The following is a 16,106-nucleotide window of genomic DNA, read 5'->3' on the forward strand; positions in this document are numbered from 1 at the left end:
GCAAGAACTAAGGGTTCTCGTCTATAAGTGAGACCCGTTTCATTATACCACTAGCATTCATTCGAACACCTTATCTAATCAAGTTCTACCTATCAATTTAGTAGTTAACATGATTCAAACATTCATATTCATGAAATAAATCACTAATTTCACTACAACATTCAAAACCCTTTTTGAATCATGTATAATCAAATACTTAAATTTGTAATTTGTTTAAGTATTTCGCTTCAACTATCAATTTTGGTGATTTCTAGCACCAATATATCATCATCCTCATTATTTAGCTAAAACCCACTTAGCACATACAAGGGAATCCATCAAACCCCTAGTTTTAATACTAATTCTTCAAGTTTACAACTAGGATTTGTTTCTAAACATGAATTTAATCACAACAACGATCATATATTCATTATTCATTATTCATTCCAGAATTTCGATTATGATTGTTCATCATAATTTCAAAGTATCACCAAATAACAAATTTCAACATACCTTGTGTTTCCCACGACTAGGTGATCACAAATTTGTGTTCATGCATCTGATTTGGGCTGGATTTGACCTTCAATTTGTTGATTTTGGGTGAACTAGGGTTTCACCCATTTTGGTCTCCTGTTGATCGATCGAGAACACACGCTGTGTGTGTGTGTGTGTGTTTTGTTCTAGATTTTTCTTTTTTATAATCCACTTTCTAGTTTGTCCATTTAGGTCCCTCATGTTTAGAAGCTTTTATGAAGAGGGTTAAAAGTTTTTGATCTTTATTCATTCACTTAATTACACAATTAATAACTAGGTTAATTGTTCCTAGTTAACTTAGTTAGTTCCAGGGGTTATAACCCGTTTTCATTCTAAGTCCCGTTAATTCGGGCCTCTTATAAACTTTATTTCCTCAAAATATTTTATTCCTTTTTTATATTAGGTTTATTTATTTAAATCCTAATATTTACTGGGTTACTTTTACCACTAACGGTACCGTGCCCGTCTTTTAGTATTAACGTGTTTGACTACCAAACCCGTTTTTGGGGTGTTACACTTAATCCAAAAACTCGGCCCAAACTTTTTTGACTTTGTACCGCCAAGGTCTTGAATCCCAAATAGCACTCTCAACTCTTCAATTTCTATCATTGGTCCGCCTTTATTCTTTCTTTTCATTTGTTTGTAACAAACCTTTTTAACAGGTTCTTCACGCTCATCATTCAAACCTTCCACATTCATCTTAGATCCGAAATCATTCATCACTTTCTTTTCTTGAACTTTTCTATCTTCAAATATTTGTTGCATCACTTGTTTAATTGACAAGTTCTTTTTCTTCACTCTTCTTTTCTTTCTTTGCTTATCTAAACATTCTTGACCATTCGACTTTTGACCCAAAACTCTCAGTTGGGTTAACCTTTCTTTCTTTATCAGACCCTGTTGGGCTTTTCTTTCTGACTGTTCCCTTAAACTTTTCATTCGGTTCTGATTTTTGTTCAACAGATGCTCGACTGTTGACTTTCACATACGGTTCCACGTGTGCAGATTTGTCAGTTGCATCCTTCGTTTCATTCATTACTAGATTCTTTCTTTTATCATCATGATCAGTAGCAGGTTTCTTGCTTCTTTGCTGCTCACTGATTTTAACAGTTTCTTTAACTTCACGGTTGTTTGAGTAAGGAAAACATACCTGAAGGTTCACCGTCTTCTCTTCTTCTTCCAAAGCAATTCTTTCTTATTCTTTATTCAATCTTTCCTTCTCTTCACTTACCAAAACAGCTTGCAAAGCTTCTTCTTTCTCTGCAGCTTCCTGAGCTTCTTTCTTACGTGCTTGTTCTTCTTGAACAATCGCATCCAATCTTTATTTCTCAGCGATCTCATCCAGTCTTTCTTTCTCAACGGCTTCTTGAGCTGCTTTGTCCTGTTCTTCCTTTCTTACATAATCAATTCCAAGAAATCGATTCTTCAAGGCACGCCATACTTCCTTAGCATTCATGAGTATGCCAACTTGTACCAAGATGTCGTCCGGAAGAGTTTGACATATGTACCCCAATAAGGTGTACATCTTCCTTTCATCTACATCTACGTCGACCGTAGGTTCAATAACATCCCAAAAACCATAGTCTTTCAAGAATCCCTCCATCTTGGTCGACCATTCTTTGTAGTTCGATTTCGTCAATACTGAAAGTCCTCCAATCACCATCGTGTCTTTCTTATCCTTACTTTCTTTTCCGGTTTGTTATTTTTCAGTTAGAATTGATTCCCGATCCCGAAATCAATCTCTAATAAATAACCAAACACTATAAACTTTCCTTTCTTGCTTTCTAAACATGAACTTGCTTTCAAAACATGGATTCAAAACGAACCCAAAGTTGCTTGTCTTCCTGTTATCGCTCAACAAACAACCAACATATCCTACACCTTGCCTTCGTTTTATCTTGTCTCCGCCAAAATAACGCTTGTTTACTTGTTTCTACTACTATTGCAGAGCCCCCCCCCCTTTTTTTACATACAAACAAACGCGGGCACTTCCCTAGTCTCAATCAAAACCCTTGCACCTTGTACTTAATTCTCCAAAGAGAAAAATTTCAAGTCACGACAAATTAGGAGAATTGTAAATCTCCCCTTGAATTAAATTAACCAGCACACAAATTCCAAAGCAATTAAATTGCTTCCAAGGTTTTATTTCAAACCTTCACACGGCCTTTTTGACTTGATCGATATCAACAACCTTATGCAATACTTTTTTTTTATTTGACTCGATGAACAACAAACAAAACCTTCCTTGAATAGCGACCACTTTTAGGGGATCATTTCTTCCGTGCAAATCGTGTGTACAATGAGCCACCACTGCTCTGATACCAATTGTTGGCCCAGACGGTTCAAACAATCGTATCAACAACACGAACACGATCAACAAACACGAACATGAGATATTAGGGAGACAAACCCACGACTCTTTCTTTCAATCAAACGAACAAACAAACATACGAACTTACAAAGAAAAAGGACAAATAAAAACAATAACCTAAACCCCTATTTATAATACTACTAAACTTGCTCTCCAAGATATTAAACCTTTCCTAAACCAATTACTAAACTTTCTATCCAAGACTTACCTAAAATAAACCAAACTTTAAATAAAAACTAACTATATCAATCTTTCACTTTAGCCCTTCAACTTTCAACTCATACAAGTTTTAGGATTAACTTTCAACAAAATAAATTTCGGTACCGACTTTTGACGTTTTCGGTACCGGTTTCTACCTTGAAATAGCGGTACCAAACCGTACCGTGTATTTTTGGTACTAATACCGATACCCATTTTTGGTTATTTTCGGTACCGAGCTCATCCCTACTCGTAATGGAGCAGATATTCATGAGTGATGGTGGGTTGGGTGTATCCCGCAAGCCCTTGGATGCACAAATATATAACTCGGTACGTTTCCTGAACTTGTCAATATCCAGCTTGGGTGTTTGCTTATTGTTGTTGCTTTCTGGCTTGTTTACGTTGCACAGAACATGACTTTCAAAAATTTGGTATCTTGTGTAGTTTTATCAGAATGTGAATGGAGGGAAATATGTAGACAACGAACTCTTATTCAAAATCTCAAATGTGGCAGTGTGAAGAAATTGAGATTATATTGAGTGTAGATCTTAAAGACACATATGGACGGGGTGATACAAATTCACATTATATATTAGCTTAGATTAGATATTCTGCCCTCTTTTCTTTCTCAACTTGTTAGTTTTAGAATGATAGTTCGCAAACGAGAGTGTTTTCCTACGTTTATCATTTCTTCAAGAAAAATCTCTGCCTCCTGACACTCGTTTTTCTTCAGCAACTCTCGAACAAGAACATTGTACGTCACGCTATTTGGCAAACAACCATTCGCTTCCATCTTTCTAAGAAATTCTTTACATTTACCCAATAACCATTCTTCGCAATACACACTTATCATCACTGTATATGTCCTAACATCTGGTTTCAATCCTTTCAATAAAAGTTAATCAAACAGATCCATAGTCAAGCTAGGGTTCCCACATTTGCTACAACCATCAATCAATATATTATACAACCCTACATCTTCCATCGATTCCTTGTTTCCCAACGACCAGAAGTGAGCCAATGCATCAGAACACTGATAGTTTTTGCACATTCCATGAAACAAGATACGATAGGAGCATATATTTGGAACCTGGCCCTTTACTTGCATCTTGTTAAAGAGTTCTCTAGCAGCTGCAGGATTCCCAGATTCAAACAAACCTTGTAACATGCTACTGTAAGTAACAACATCAGGAATCAAACCCTTGTCTTGGATTTCTTGAAAGAGACGCCAGGCCTTGTGGATTCTCTTCTTCTTACGGTATCCATTTATCAGGCTGTTATATGTCATGATGTTGGGCACAAGTTCTTTATCCACCATGCCATCCAGAATTTTCTCTGCTTCATCCATTTGGCCGCGTAAACAGTATCCATCAATTAGTGCATTATAAGTGATTACATTTGGATGTAGTCCTCTCCGTGCAATTGCTTGTACAACAAACTCTACATCTTTTACATATCCTTGCTTGCAAAAGGAATTTACCAAGATATTAAATGTAGCCACTTAGGGAGATACTCCTTCCTCCTCCATATCAATCAACATTTTTGTAGCTTCCGTCTCTCGACCAAAGTTACATAGACCATGAATCAAAGAGTTGTAAGTGATGATGTTTGCAAGAACACCCTTTTCAGTCATCTTGGCAAACAGCTCTAGTGCATGATCAACCATTTTGTCGTTGCAAAGTGTCACACCCCGATTTCCACGTGTATCACCGATGGGCCCGGTGGGGGATTACCGTGACGTAGTTGGCAACAATTTAGTCAAACCACACAATTATATGAATGCACAGCGGAAGCATAAAGATAAATATAATTCAACCTTTGATTGTAATATCGAATGTATCACAATAGTCGAATGGTATCCACAGGGGATCAAAATAATAATAAAAATGTTGTTCAACAGACAAGGCATCAAAGCTTGCGAGACTTCTTAAGATGCTAAGGAGCGATTGCCAGCCGATTACGTGTAGTACCTGCACTTAATCTTTTTGGGAAAATACGTCAGTTTACACTGGTAAATACATTCAACCGACACTTTTGAAAAATGTTTATTAAAATTGATTTGAATGCACAAGGCACAAACTCTTTTATAACTTGGGAGAATTATTTAATATTATAATCTTGTGAACGAATTACATGTTCCTTCTTTGCGTTCAGTAGCCCGGATCTAGTCCGAGTTAAAGATCAATAAACACACCACTTTGCGTAAAACCGCGGTGGGTAAACCAACGGCTACGTCTTTTATTAATATAGACATAATGCCGGGTGTACGCCTACACCCGGTTGTCGAGGTCGTGGCCATTTCGTAAAATGATGCCTAGGATATCCGGGACATGGTCATTAACCCCCCAAAGGCTTTTAAGTAACAAGACTATTTAAATGAGCCGATCAAATTATTCAATTAACCACCTAAACGATGGAACATTTGATGCTCAATCAAGCGGTATTTAATATATCGTAACCCAAGCCCGTATAACGGAAAATAAGTTAAAAGTATTTACCTTTGCAAGTATTGTCCTTAATTGATTAAATCACAGATATCTTCTACTGAGGCTCCTATTCTGGAACGAAGGTTTTAAAATAACCTATTAGAATCCTAACGGGTCTTTAGATTAGCCGTAGCCTAGACCGGTCAGTTTCAAGGGACAGATACGGTTTAATCGCGTGAAAGACGAAAACCGAGAATGGAATGTGATTCTGACCCAACAAGTTCGAAGACTTGTTTTATATGGGTTTAATGTTCACATTCTGGATTTTGGGGTCAAAACAATATGGTCTGACCCGTATCGGCTAATTTATGTAAACTAGTTACATAAGCCGAACCGTGCGCGCAATAGGCGCAACGGGTAACCGTAAGAGTCCTACACTTGTTTCCTAAGTCAATATGCGTTAAAGAGGTTGTGGTATCAGTAGGATACCTTCCGTGATGCCCGTAACGTGTTTAAGTTTATTATACGCCCCGTAGGGGTTTTCCGGTCATTTTAAGGACTTTTAAAGAGGTTTTAGAGTTCTACAGAAAATCTGAGTTTCCCGATCAGTTTAATAAGTCTAAAATACTTTATTTATTATTTAAAATCAGTAGTAACTGGAATCGAGTCAAAAGACCTTATAGAACTCAAGTTTTGGCCGAAAAGGGCATATTCGGTATTTACCGAACCGTAGCCATAACCGCAGGTTATGAGCAGGTTAAAATTAATTAAAAATCCTTAAAAATCCCAAAATATTATTTTACGACAGTGAGTAAAAGATTTGGTGTCGAAATCTTGGTTTAGGTAGGCGTTATGCTAATTGCGCCCTTTATTACCAAAGTTTCTTTTAATTGCGCTATTTAGCATAACTCCTATTCCAGACCTCGGATTGGCGTGAAACTTTAGGGACATGCTTAGAATTTAGTAAGCAAGGTTATGGTCCCTTCACGTGTCCGAAATACTCGTTTTATTTTAAAAAGGGCGTTACGGTCAACTTTTAAGTAATTAACGGAAATGCGTAAAAGACTCGGACAAACAACGAACCGGTCACAGAGGGTGATACCATCACGTGACCTGGTCCTAAGAGAGTCCTAAGGCATATCTACATTGCACTAAACGGGTCAGAACTGAAGTCAAAGCAAAAGTCAAACTTTTGCGACATTCGGCTCCGAACCGGGTCAATATAGCAAATGGCCGAATCAAACGAGTTTAGACAAGTTTATATACTTAATATCATGTTTTATAAGTGTTCAAACAGGTTTCATATCATCTATATTACAGATTATGCAAGAATCGCAAAAATGGCTTTCTGTTGACTTTTTAAGTATACGTTTGACTCGACATTTGAACTAGTTAGAGTGGTGATCAGGGGGAACCCTTTTAGGGGTTTATTACCCATACCAATACCAACTTATAACTACTTTTGATTCGAGATATGACTGAGTCATTAAGGACTTATCTCGAAGTCAAACCGTAGTTACGACGGTTTGATTTTTAGCTATTTAACTAAGTAAAACTAAACCACAAAGGATTTAAACAACTTACAGAAGCTTGAGCATGAATTAGGATGATAGAATAAAGCTTGGAAGCTCCAGAGATGATCAAAAGAATGTGTTTTGAGGTGTGGTGAACTTATGCACACAATAGGCCTATTTATAGTGCAAAACTTGGCATGGGATCATCACAACTCAGCCTACCAAGCATCATAGATGTTCAGCAGGTGGCCCTGGGTGCTAGGAGGCAAGTAGAGGGCACCCATGCCTCATTTATTGCATTTTTGGTCGTTCACTAGCTCAAAAGCAAGTTAGTCCAAACTTTCTGCATCTGGGCGGTTCACGCGGCCCGCATGAAAGGATCATGTAACTTGTTCGCGGGTCGCCTGGGTTTATAAGACAGAACGCGTATATGCAGAAGGCTCGCGGCCCGCATCAACTTGGCCATATCTTTTACGCGGCCCGCGTTAGGTTAAATTTTCAAGATTTCTAAATCTTTTATAATCATTGCCTAAATCTTTGTAATTAATAATGAAATCTTTGGTAATTATTAACCTGACCTTTCGGGTTTGAAGGGGTAACTTTGCGATTTGGCCCTCGATTATTTACAACTAAGGGCCTCGTGTTATTTACCCGCACTGTTAAGTCCCCTGTCAGTTTGTTAATTATCTGGAAAGCCTTAACTTTCATTGTTGACGCTTTTAACCCCTCTCATACGAATTTGATCATAACTTTCTTGTTTTAAAACGGAACTTCGCAGAATTTATATAGTACATTCTAGTGAGCGTATTTTACTGTTACAAGGCCTCGGGTACGTCAAAGGGTCACTCAGAGGTATAATTAAACATGTTGACACAGCTAACCCCCTGCAGCTTGTAATCTCTCACTTTCTTCCGCGTTTCGCTTCCGTACGATCCATGATTTATTCGTTTGAAGGTACGAGCATCGTTTAGGGTTACTATACAGTATACTTACCCTTGTTTGACATTTATAACCCTCGAATTTACATACTTTCAAGGTTTGTCAACATTAGTCCTTTATTAAATATTAAATGCCACGTGTAAACTCAAGACACGTGTCAATACATTATTGGACACAAAATTTCGAGGTGTTACATCCTCACCCCCTTAAAATAAATCTCGACCCGAGATTTACTCAAACAAATAGGGATACTTCTCTTTCATCGTGGATTCAACATCTCACGTGAATTCGGGACCTCTCCGGGCATCCCATTTAACCTCTACTATCGGTACATGCTTTCTTCGAAGCTTTTTCACCTGTCGGTCTTCAATTGACAAGGGCTTCTCCACAAACTTCAAGCTCTCATGCATATCTGTGTGTGGGATCACCAATGATTCATCAGCGAAGCACTTCTTTAGATTGCAGATGTGGAATACATTGTGAATTCCATTGAGCTCTTCTGGTAAGTTCAATTTATAGGCAACTGACCCGACCCGTTCGATAACCTCGAAAGGTCCTATGTATCTCGGGCTCAGTTAGCCCTTCTTACCGAAGCGCATCACCCCCTTCCAGGGTGACACTTTTAGTAATACCTTTTCACCTACCTCGAAGTGAAAGTCCTTACGCTTTGGGTCAGCGTAACTTTTCTGCCTATCTCGAGCAGCTTTGAGACGCTCTCGAATCTGGACAATCTTGTCCGTTGTTTCGAAAACTATCTCTGGTCCTGATAATTGGACCTCTCCCACTTCCGCCCAACAAACAGGCGATCTACACTTCCTACCGTATAATGCCTCGAAAGGCGCAGCCTTTATACTGGTATGGTAGCTATTGTTGTAGGAGAATTCGATCAGTGGTAGGTTCTTATCCCAACTACCACCTAAATCGATAGCACATGCCCGCAGCATGTCTTCTAACGTTTGAATAGTACGCTCACTCTGACCGTCTGTCTGAGGGTGGTAAGTCGTACTAAAGTTCAAACGTGTGCCCAAAGATTGTTGGAAACTCTTCCAGAAATGAGACGTGTATCTAGTATCTCGATCGGAGATAATAGACACAGGTATGCCATGTAAGGCTACAATCTTATCAACATATAAATGGGCCAATGTGTCGGAGCTATAAGTCTCCTTGATGGGTAAGAAATGAGCTGACTTAGTCAGTCTATCGACTATAACCCATATTGTGTCGTTTCCTTTGCTCGTTTTTGGTAACTTGGTGATAAAATCCATAGTTACACACTCCCATTTCCATTCATAAAGTTCTGGCTGTTGTAGCAAGCCAGATGGCTTTTGATGCTAAGCCTTGACTTGCGCACAAGTTAAGCATTTGGCTACATAAGCGGCCACAGACTTTTTCAAGCCTATCCACCAATAGTTTGCCTTTAAATCCTGATACATTTTATCTGCTCCAGGATGGACAGAATACTTGGAACTATGGGCTTCCTGGAGGATAACATCTCGTAGTCCTCCATAAATAGGAACCCATATTCGCCCATTCAATCTCAAAAGTCCATCCTTGTGAAGAGTTAACTGCTCCTCAGTTACTCCTAGCTTTTCCATAGGATAATTAGCTTCTAACACAGCTTCTCTTTGTGCAGCTAACACCCTTTCAATCAGGTTATTCTTTACTTCCATCCTCCTAGCATTGATTCGGATGGGTTTCATCCTTCCCTTCCGGCTCAGGGCATCAGCGACTACATTCGCCTTGCCGGGATGGTATCTGATCTCACAATCATAATCATTTAAGGTTTCCATCCAACGGCGTTGCCTCATGTTTAGCTCCTTCTGATTGAACAAATGTTGAAGGCTCTTGTGATCTGAATAGATCACAAACTTGATTCCGTACAAATAATGCCTCCACAGTTTTAGTGCGAACACAACGGCACCCAGCTCTAAGTCATGAGTGGTGTAATTCTTTTCGTGCACCTTCAGCTGTCTCGAAGCATAGGCAATAACTTTGCCTTTTTTGCATGAGCACACACCCCATGCCAGTGTATGACACGTCGCAGTAAACTACGAACTCTTCTGTACCTTCTGGTAGCGTCAACACAGGAGCGTTGCTCAGCCTTTGCTTTAAGATATCAAAGGATTCTTGCTGCTTAGGGCCCCAAACAAATTTTTCTTTCTTCTTGGTCAGGGAAGTTAAGGGCGCAGCAATCCTTGAAAAATTTTCAGTGAATCTCCTGTAGTATCCTGCCAACCCCAGGAAACTGCGAATCTCTGTGGGCGTCTTTGGTTCTTGCCAATTCATGACCGCCTCTACCTTAGCGGGATCCACCTGGATACCACGCTCGCTTACGACATGTCCAAGAAATTGGACTTCTCTTAGCCAGAATTCGCACTTGGAGAATTTGGCATAGAGTTTCTCGTGATGCAGCAATTTGAGAATACATCGTAGGTGTTTCTCATGGTCAGCTTTGTTCTTTGAATAGATAAGAATGTCGTCGATGAATACGATGACGAATTTGTCTAAGTATGGCTTGCAGACGCGATTCATGAGATCCATGAACGCAGCCGGTGCATTTGTGAGCCCAAAAGGCATCACTAGGAACTCGTAGTGACCGTAGCGAGTCCTAAATGCTGTTTTGTGTACGTCTTCATCTCGGACTTTCAGCTGATGGTAGCCAAACCTCAAGTCGATCTTTGAGAAGTAGCTAGCCCCTTGCAATTGATCAAACAAGTCGTCGATCCTTGGCAATGGATATCTGTTCTTTATCGTGACCTTATTAAGTTCACGATAATCGATGCACAGCCGCATCGATCCGTCCTTCTTCTTACCAAATAGGACAGGTGCTCCCCAGGGAGATGAGCTAGGCTTGATGAAACCTTTAGCCAGTAGTTCATCCAGCTGGGTCCTTAATTCCTTCATTTCAGTCGGTGCTAGCCTGTAGGGTGCTCTAGCAATAGGAGCTGCTCTAGGGATGATATCTATTCTGAATTCCACTTGCCTATCTGGTGGCAACCCAGGTAGATCTTCGGGGAAAACTTCTGGATACTCCGAAATGACAGGAATGTCCTCTATCTTTGGTTTGGGTTCTTCTATTATCACCTGTGCCATGTAGATGACACAGCCTCTTTTTAAGCATCTTGAAGCCTTGAGCATAGTTACATTCTCGGGCAATCCATACTGCGTATCTCCTCGAATGGTAAGCGATTCACTACTCGGAGTTTTTAGCACTATTTGTTTTCTGTTGCAGACGATCTGGGCCTGGTTGTGGGATAACCAGTCCATGCCCAGAACGATGTCAAAACCTGCTAGATTAAAGGGAAGTAGAGATAGAGGAAAAGAATTGTTCTTAATGGATATCATACATCCATCTAATATAGTGGAGACGGTTTCTACCGTGCCGTCTGCTAGCTCTACCTCGTATTTCACATTTAGGGTTTTGACAGGCATATTCAATAGTTTGCAAAATTTTTGGTCTACGAAGGATTTATCAGCGCCTGAATCGAAAAGTACTCTTGCAAAGACATTATTCACGAGAAAAGTACCTGTGATTACGTTGTCGTCTTGCAAAGCTTCCTTCACATCCATTTTGAAGACTCTAGCGTTATTCTTTTTGGTTTCTTCCGTCTTCTTGGCGAACTTGGGGCAGTTGCTTTTGATGTGCCCCTTCTCACTACAGTTGTAGCAGGTCGCATCTTTAATCTTCTTACAGTCCACAGTCTTGTGGTCCTTGGACTTGCACAGTCCACAAGTATGCGACTTCGACTGTGACTGTGAGTTCGACCCAAGCCTGCATTTCCCAAAGTGGAATTTCTGGCAGTTTTTGCACCTAGGCTTCTCTCCGGATTGTTGCCCATCTTTCTTCGACTCGGTCCCTCTCTTGCCATCACCGTTCCCACGGTGCTTCTTTCCCGACCTTCGTGAGGTATCATCCTCACGCTTCCTCTTCTCGGCCTCCTTGTTCCTCAGCGATCTCAGTCGGACCGCGTCCATTGTGAGGGACAGAGAGAGGTCAGTTACAGACCTGAAGGTCGTCGGCCGAGAGGCCTTCACACTTGCCTTTATCGCGGGTTCTAACCCCCCGATAAAGCGAGCGATTCTCCTTGGTTCAGGGGTTACTAGATATGGAACCAAGCGAGACATCGTGTTAAAGCTCGTCAAGTAGGCCTGGCAGTCCAGGTTTGTCATCACCAATGACACAAAATCGGACTCTATCTTCTCCACCTCATGCTGAGGGCAGTAATTTTCTTTGATGAGAGAAACGAATTCCTCCCACGTCATGCTGTAAAGCACAGCTTTTCCCGAGGCCTAAACCAGCGCCCTCCACCAAGCTAGGGCCTCGCCCTTAAACGACTGCGACACAAACTTTACTACGTCCCTTTCCGCGCAGCCACTGATGTCCACCACAGTGTCCATCTCATCCAGCCATGTCATACATTCGACGGCACCTTTCTCCCCTGTGAAGTCTCGGGGTTTACAAGACACAAAGTACTTGTATGTGCAGCCCCTGGCACGGGAAGCATCAGTATACTCCCTTTCACGACGAACACTATTTTCATTTGACGAGTGATTGTCGTCGTCCTTCTTGGGCTTGGGCGAGTGGTTATCGTCGTCCTTCTTGGGCTTGGATAGTGGTTTGCTGTGGGATTTTGAGTGTGTCTTCGGTTTAGAAGGTGGTTTGGAAACAGTTCTGCTTCGAGATTCGGTATATTGTCGATCTAGAGCTGCCTGAACAGCGTTGTCGACAAGAGCCTTTAGTTGAGCGCCTGTTAAATGTACTTGGGCATTATCATAGTCATCTTCACTTGTATGACTATTTTCTCCATTAGGATTCGCCATAGTAGCTTGTATCTACTGCAGAAGATAATGAAAATTTTATTTAGGAGTTTATTATAGAATTGTCTTTTATGGCAATTCATTAACCATGGTATCGAAGACCATATCCGGTTAATTTGTTACTCACTTTATATTAAGGATTTGAACATACTTATCCTATTCACAACTAATATTGTTAGTGGCATAAAAGCCTAGTCACGAGGACGTTATTATAATATTAGCCGAGATTACAGAGAATCAAGGTATGAAGGTTTGAACCGTAGTTCTTTTACCCTTTCTGACAGGGAGTCATAGACCACCACTGTCTTTCGTCTTATTATGACAACAATTATGGCCCGTAGGCACTACACCACTAATGGATGTTTGATAAGGTTGGCCCGTAGGCACTACATCGCTAATGGATGTTTAACAAATGATCATCTTCATTGATGATTTAACCCATGATTTATTATATCATTGATTTGGGCTTTGGAATCCCTTTAGAGGACTCTTTTATAAGAATGGCGTGTGCGATTTTTACGAATCACATCTGCCATGATTGTTAACATGCTTATAGAGGTTAACAGGGAATCTGAATCTTTTAATTAGGTCTTACCATCTTGGCCGGATCTTAAAAGACACCTGGCTAGGTTTCACTGTTAAGATTCTTTATTTAGGCAGATTAAATTAAAAGGAATGATTTTGATTTATTTCATATATAGTAATAACAAAATGAAATTCATAACATAACATTTCAAAACTTCAATATGATTACACACTGCCCTAAACGGGTCTTTTAACAAGTACATACCTACATAGAGGTTAATAAAAAGACAAGTCCACGCAGGGACTAATACTAGATAGGTGTCCGCGCAGGGACTAAAAGATAAGTCCACGTAGGGACTGAAATACGATAAGTGTCCACGCAGGGACTAAATTGTAAGTACAACAATCCATAAGGAGACTAAGGGTCTCGTTTCTTCTTCTTGCCCTGCAGTAGGTTTGCCAATCCCTTGAGGAATCCTCGGTGGCTCTTACGTTCTTCCTCGAAGTCTCTTTCCACACGGCTCAAACGGTGGAGTATTTCTTCTTGTTCAGGTGGGGAAAAACGTGGTTGTGGCGCCAGTTGCGGAACTGGAGGTCTAGGAGGTGCTGGATACCTATGAGCTGAGTAGTCCGGTATTCCCATGTTTCCATATGCTCCGTCTGGATATCGGGCATTATACCTAGCCCCTACCACATATGGGTCTTGCTCATAGTTGTAATTGTAATGAGCGTGCGACGATGGTTCGAACGGGTTGTATGCCGATGGACCCATGTACGCAGGTATTGGGTGGTCATACCCAAACGGTGGCGAAGACGGTGCAACTGGTGCGGAGTTCGCCTCCTGTGCTGGACTTGCAGGTCCTTCTTCTGGTAGTGGCGGGTAGTGGCTACTACTAGAGTGTCGAGGGGTGCTGAAGTGGAAATCCCCTCCTCCTCGTGTGGACATACGGGCATTTGTCCTCCTACGCCTTGGCGGATCAGGCATTACTGGCTGTACCGGTGGCGGAGGTGGTGGCGTAACTGCCACAAAACGTGGATCCTCAGAGGGATCTTGCGGATGTTGCGGCTGGTGTTGTGATGTCTGATGAGATGGTGTGTGGTACCACTCGTGTTGATTAAACAACGCCATGAAGCTATCTGGTCCCTGATAGGGTGTGCCATGAAAGGATGACCCATCAGAGATTTCTATTGGATGCGTGGGCGTACCACGAGCAGGTTCTGTCGGATCCGTGTCCTCGTCCATATGGTCTTCGGAGAAGTGATCTTGTGGTCCTAACGGAACAAAGCCTGCAGGCTCCTGAATGTAGTCAGCTGGGTTAAACTGACCTCTGAAGTATGGAGTAGGATCGTCAAAAGCACGGTGCGATACCGAACGCTGTAGAGGTATGTAGGAGGGTTGAGGGTTGTTGGGATCATTCTCGGAATCTGGCCTGAACGAGTGACGGTATGATGGCGTCGAGCTGTGCGAGGTGGAATGCCTCGCAGGTTCGAAAAGGTTTCTCCGTCTTTGCGGTTCTTCGCTCCTTGTGGTCGAAGGAGCTCACGTATTTGAAGGTCCAGCTTCGTGATCGTGGTGAGTAACGATCTCTCCTCTGCCTTTTCTTCCCCTTCCTCTTCCTCGGAAAATTACAGGTGCCATATTTCCTGCTTTTAAAACTATTAAATAACAATAATAAAAGAAAAAGACAACTTGGAATAACAATTCGAATTTGTCCTATGTTCTTGTCTAGACTCAAGTATGTGCAATTGTGTCACTGAGATTAAACACATTAGGATAGTGTTTAATTCACTCAATGTTGGCTCTGATACCAACCTGTCACACCCCGATTTCCACGTGTATCACCGATGGGCCCGGTGGGGGATTACCGTGACGTAGTTGGCAACAATTTAGTCAAACCATACAATTATATGAATGCACAGCGGAAGCATAAAGATAAATATAATTCAACCTTTGATTGTTATATCGAATGTATCACAATAGTCGAATGGTATCCACAGGGGATCAAAATAATAATAAAAATGTTGTTCAACAGACAAGGCATCAAAGCTTGCGAGACTTCTTAAGATGCTAAGGAGCGATTGCCAGCCGATTACGTGTAGTACCTGCACTTAATCTTTTTGGGAAAATACGTCAGTTTACACTGGTAAATACATTCAACCGACACTTTTGAAAAATGTTTATTAAAATTGATTTGAATGCACAAGGCACAAACTCTTTTATAACTTGGGAGAATTATTTAATATTATAATCTTGTGAACGAATTACATGTTCCTTCTTTGCGTTCAGTAGCCCGGATCTAGTCCGGGTTAAAGATCAATAAACACACCACTTTGCGTAAAACTGCGGTGGGTAAACCAACGGCTACGTCTTTTATTAATATTGTCACACCCCCAAAATCCACCTGCGGAGTATCACCGCTTGGGAGCGTGACTGACCAGGATCAAGCCACCAATCATATTGAACATGCATATAGTATTAAGTAAGATAAAAGAAAACCATCCGTTCAATACAAAAGGTGTTCAAAACATGTTATTGTTTTAAAGTGTAGCGGAAGCATAGTAATAATCCAACACTAGTAAATAGTTCAAATGTTATAATAGTTCAGCATAGAAACCACGAATCCTTGTCCACAACGACCCGCTTCTCCAGTGCAAGCTCCAAGTACCTAACGGTCTGCAAGGCATGTAACAGAATGGTCAACAAACTAGTTGAGCGAGTTCACAGTAAGTAAATGTGTAACAGTAAGTAACAGGTGGCTCTACAGGGCCGATAGTAAGTTATGCTGGTGGGGGCTTCCCATGTTA

General features: G+C 41.0%; 1 protein-coding gene across 1 annotated transcript; it reads right to left on the reverse strand.

Annotated features, from left to right (window-relative positions):
- Window positions 1–3,977: 3,977 nt before the first annotated feature.
- Window positions 3,978–4,745, reverse strand: LOC110906819 (pentatricopeptide repeat-containing protein At1g62720). The gene is made up of 2 exons (XM_022151894.1): window positions 4,593–4,745; window positions 3,978–4,541 (listed from the first exon to the last, which is right to left on the reverse strand). Exons 1-2 carry the CDS (start codon window positions 4,743–4,745, stop codon window positions 3,978–3,980), a joined length of 717 nt encoding a protein of 238 aa, XP_022007586.1.
- Between the last annotated feature and the right edge of the window lie 11,361 nt (window positions 4,746–16,106).

This window comes from Helianthus annuus, chromosome 14 (assembly GCF_002127325.2).
Source record: "Helianthus annuus cultivar XRQ/B chromosome 14, HanXRQr2.0-SUNRISE, whole genome shotgun sequence".
NCBI classification, from domain to species: domain Eukaryota; kingdom Viridiplantae; phylum Streptophyta; class Magnoliopsida; order Asterales; family Asteraceae; genus Helianthus; species Helianthus annuus.

Bases quoted from the DNA above. Each gene is read 5' to 3' on its own strand.
- LOC110906819 (XM_022151894.1), bottom strand. From the start codon at position 4,745: ATGGTTGATCATGCACTAGAGCTGTTTGCCAAGATGACTGAAAAGGGT. The intron at 4,542-4,592 runs GTATCTCCCTAA...TCCTTTTGCAAG, and splicing joins TTGATATGGAGGAGGAAGGA to CAAGGATATGTAAAAGATGT.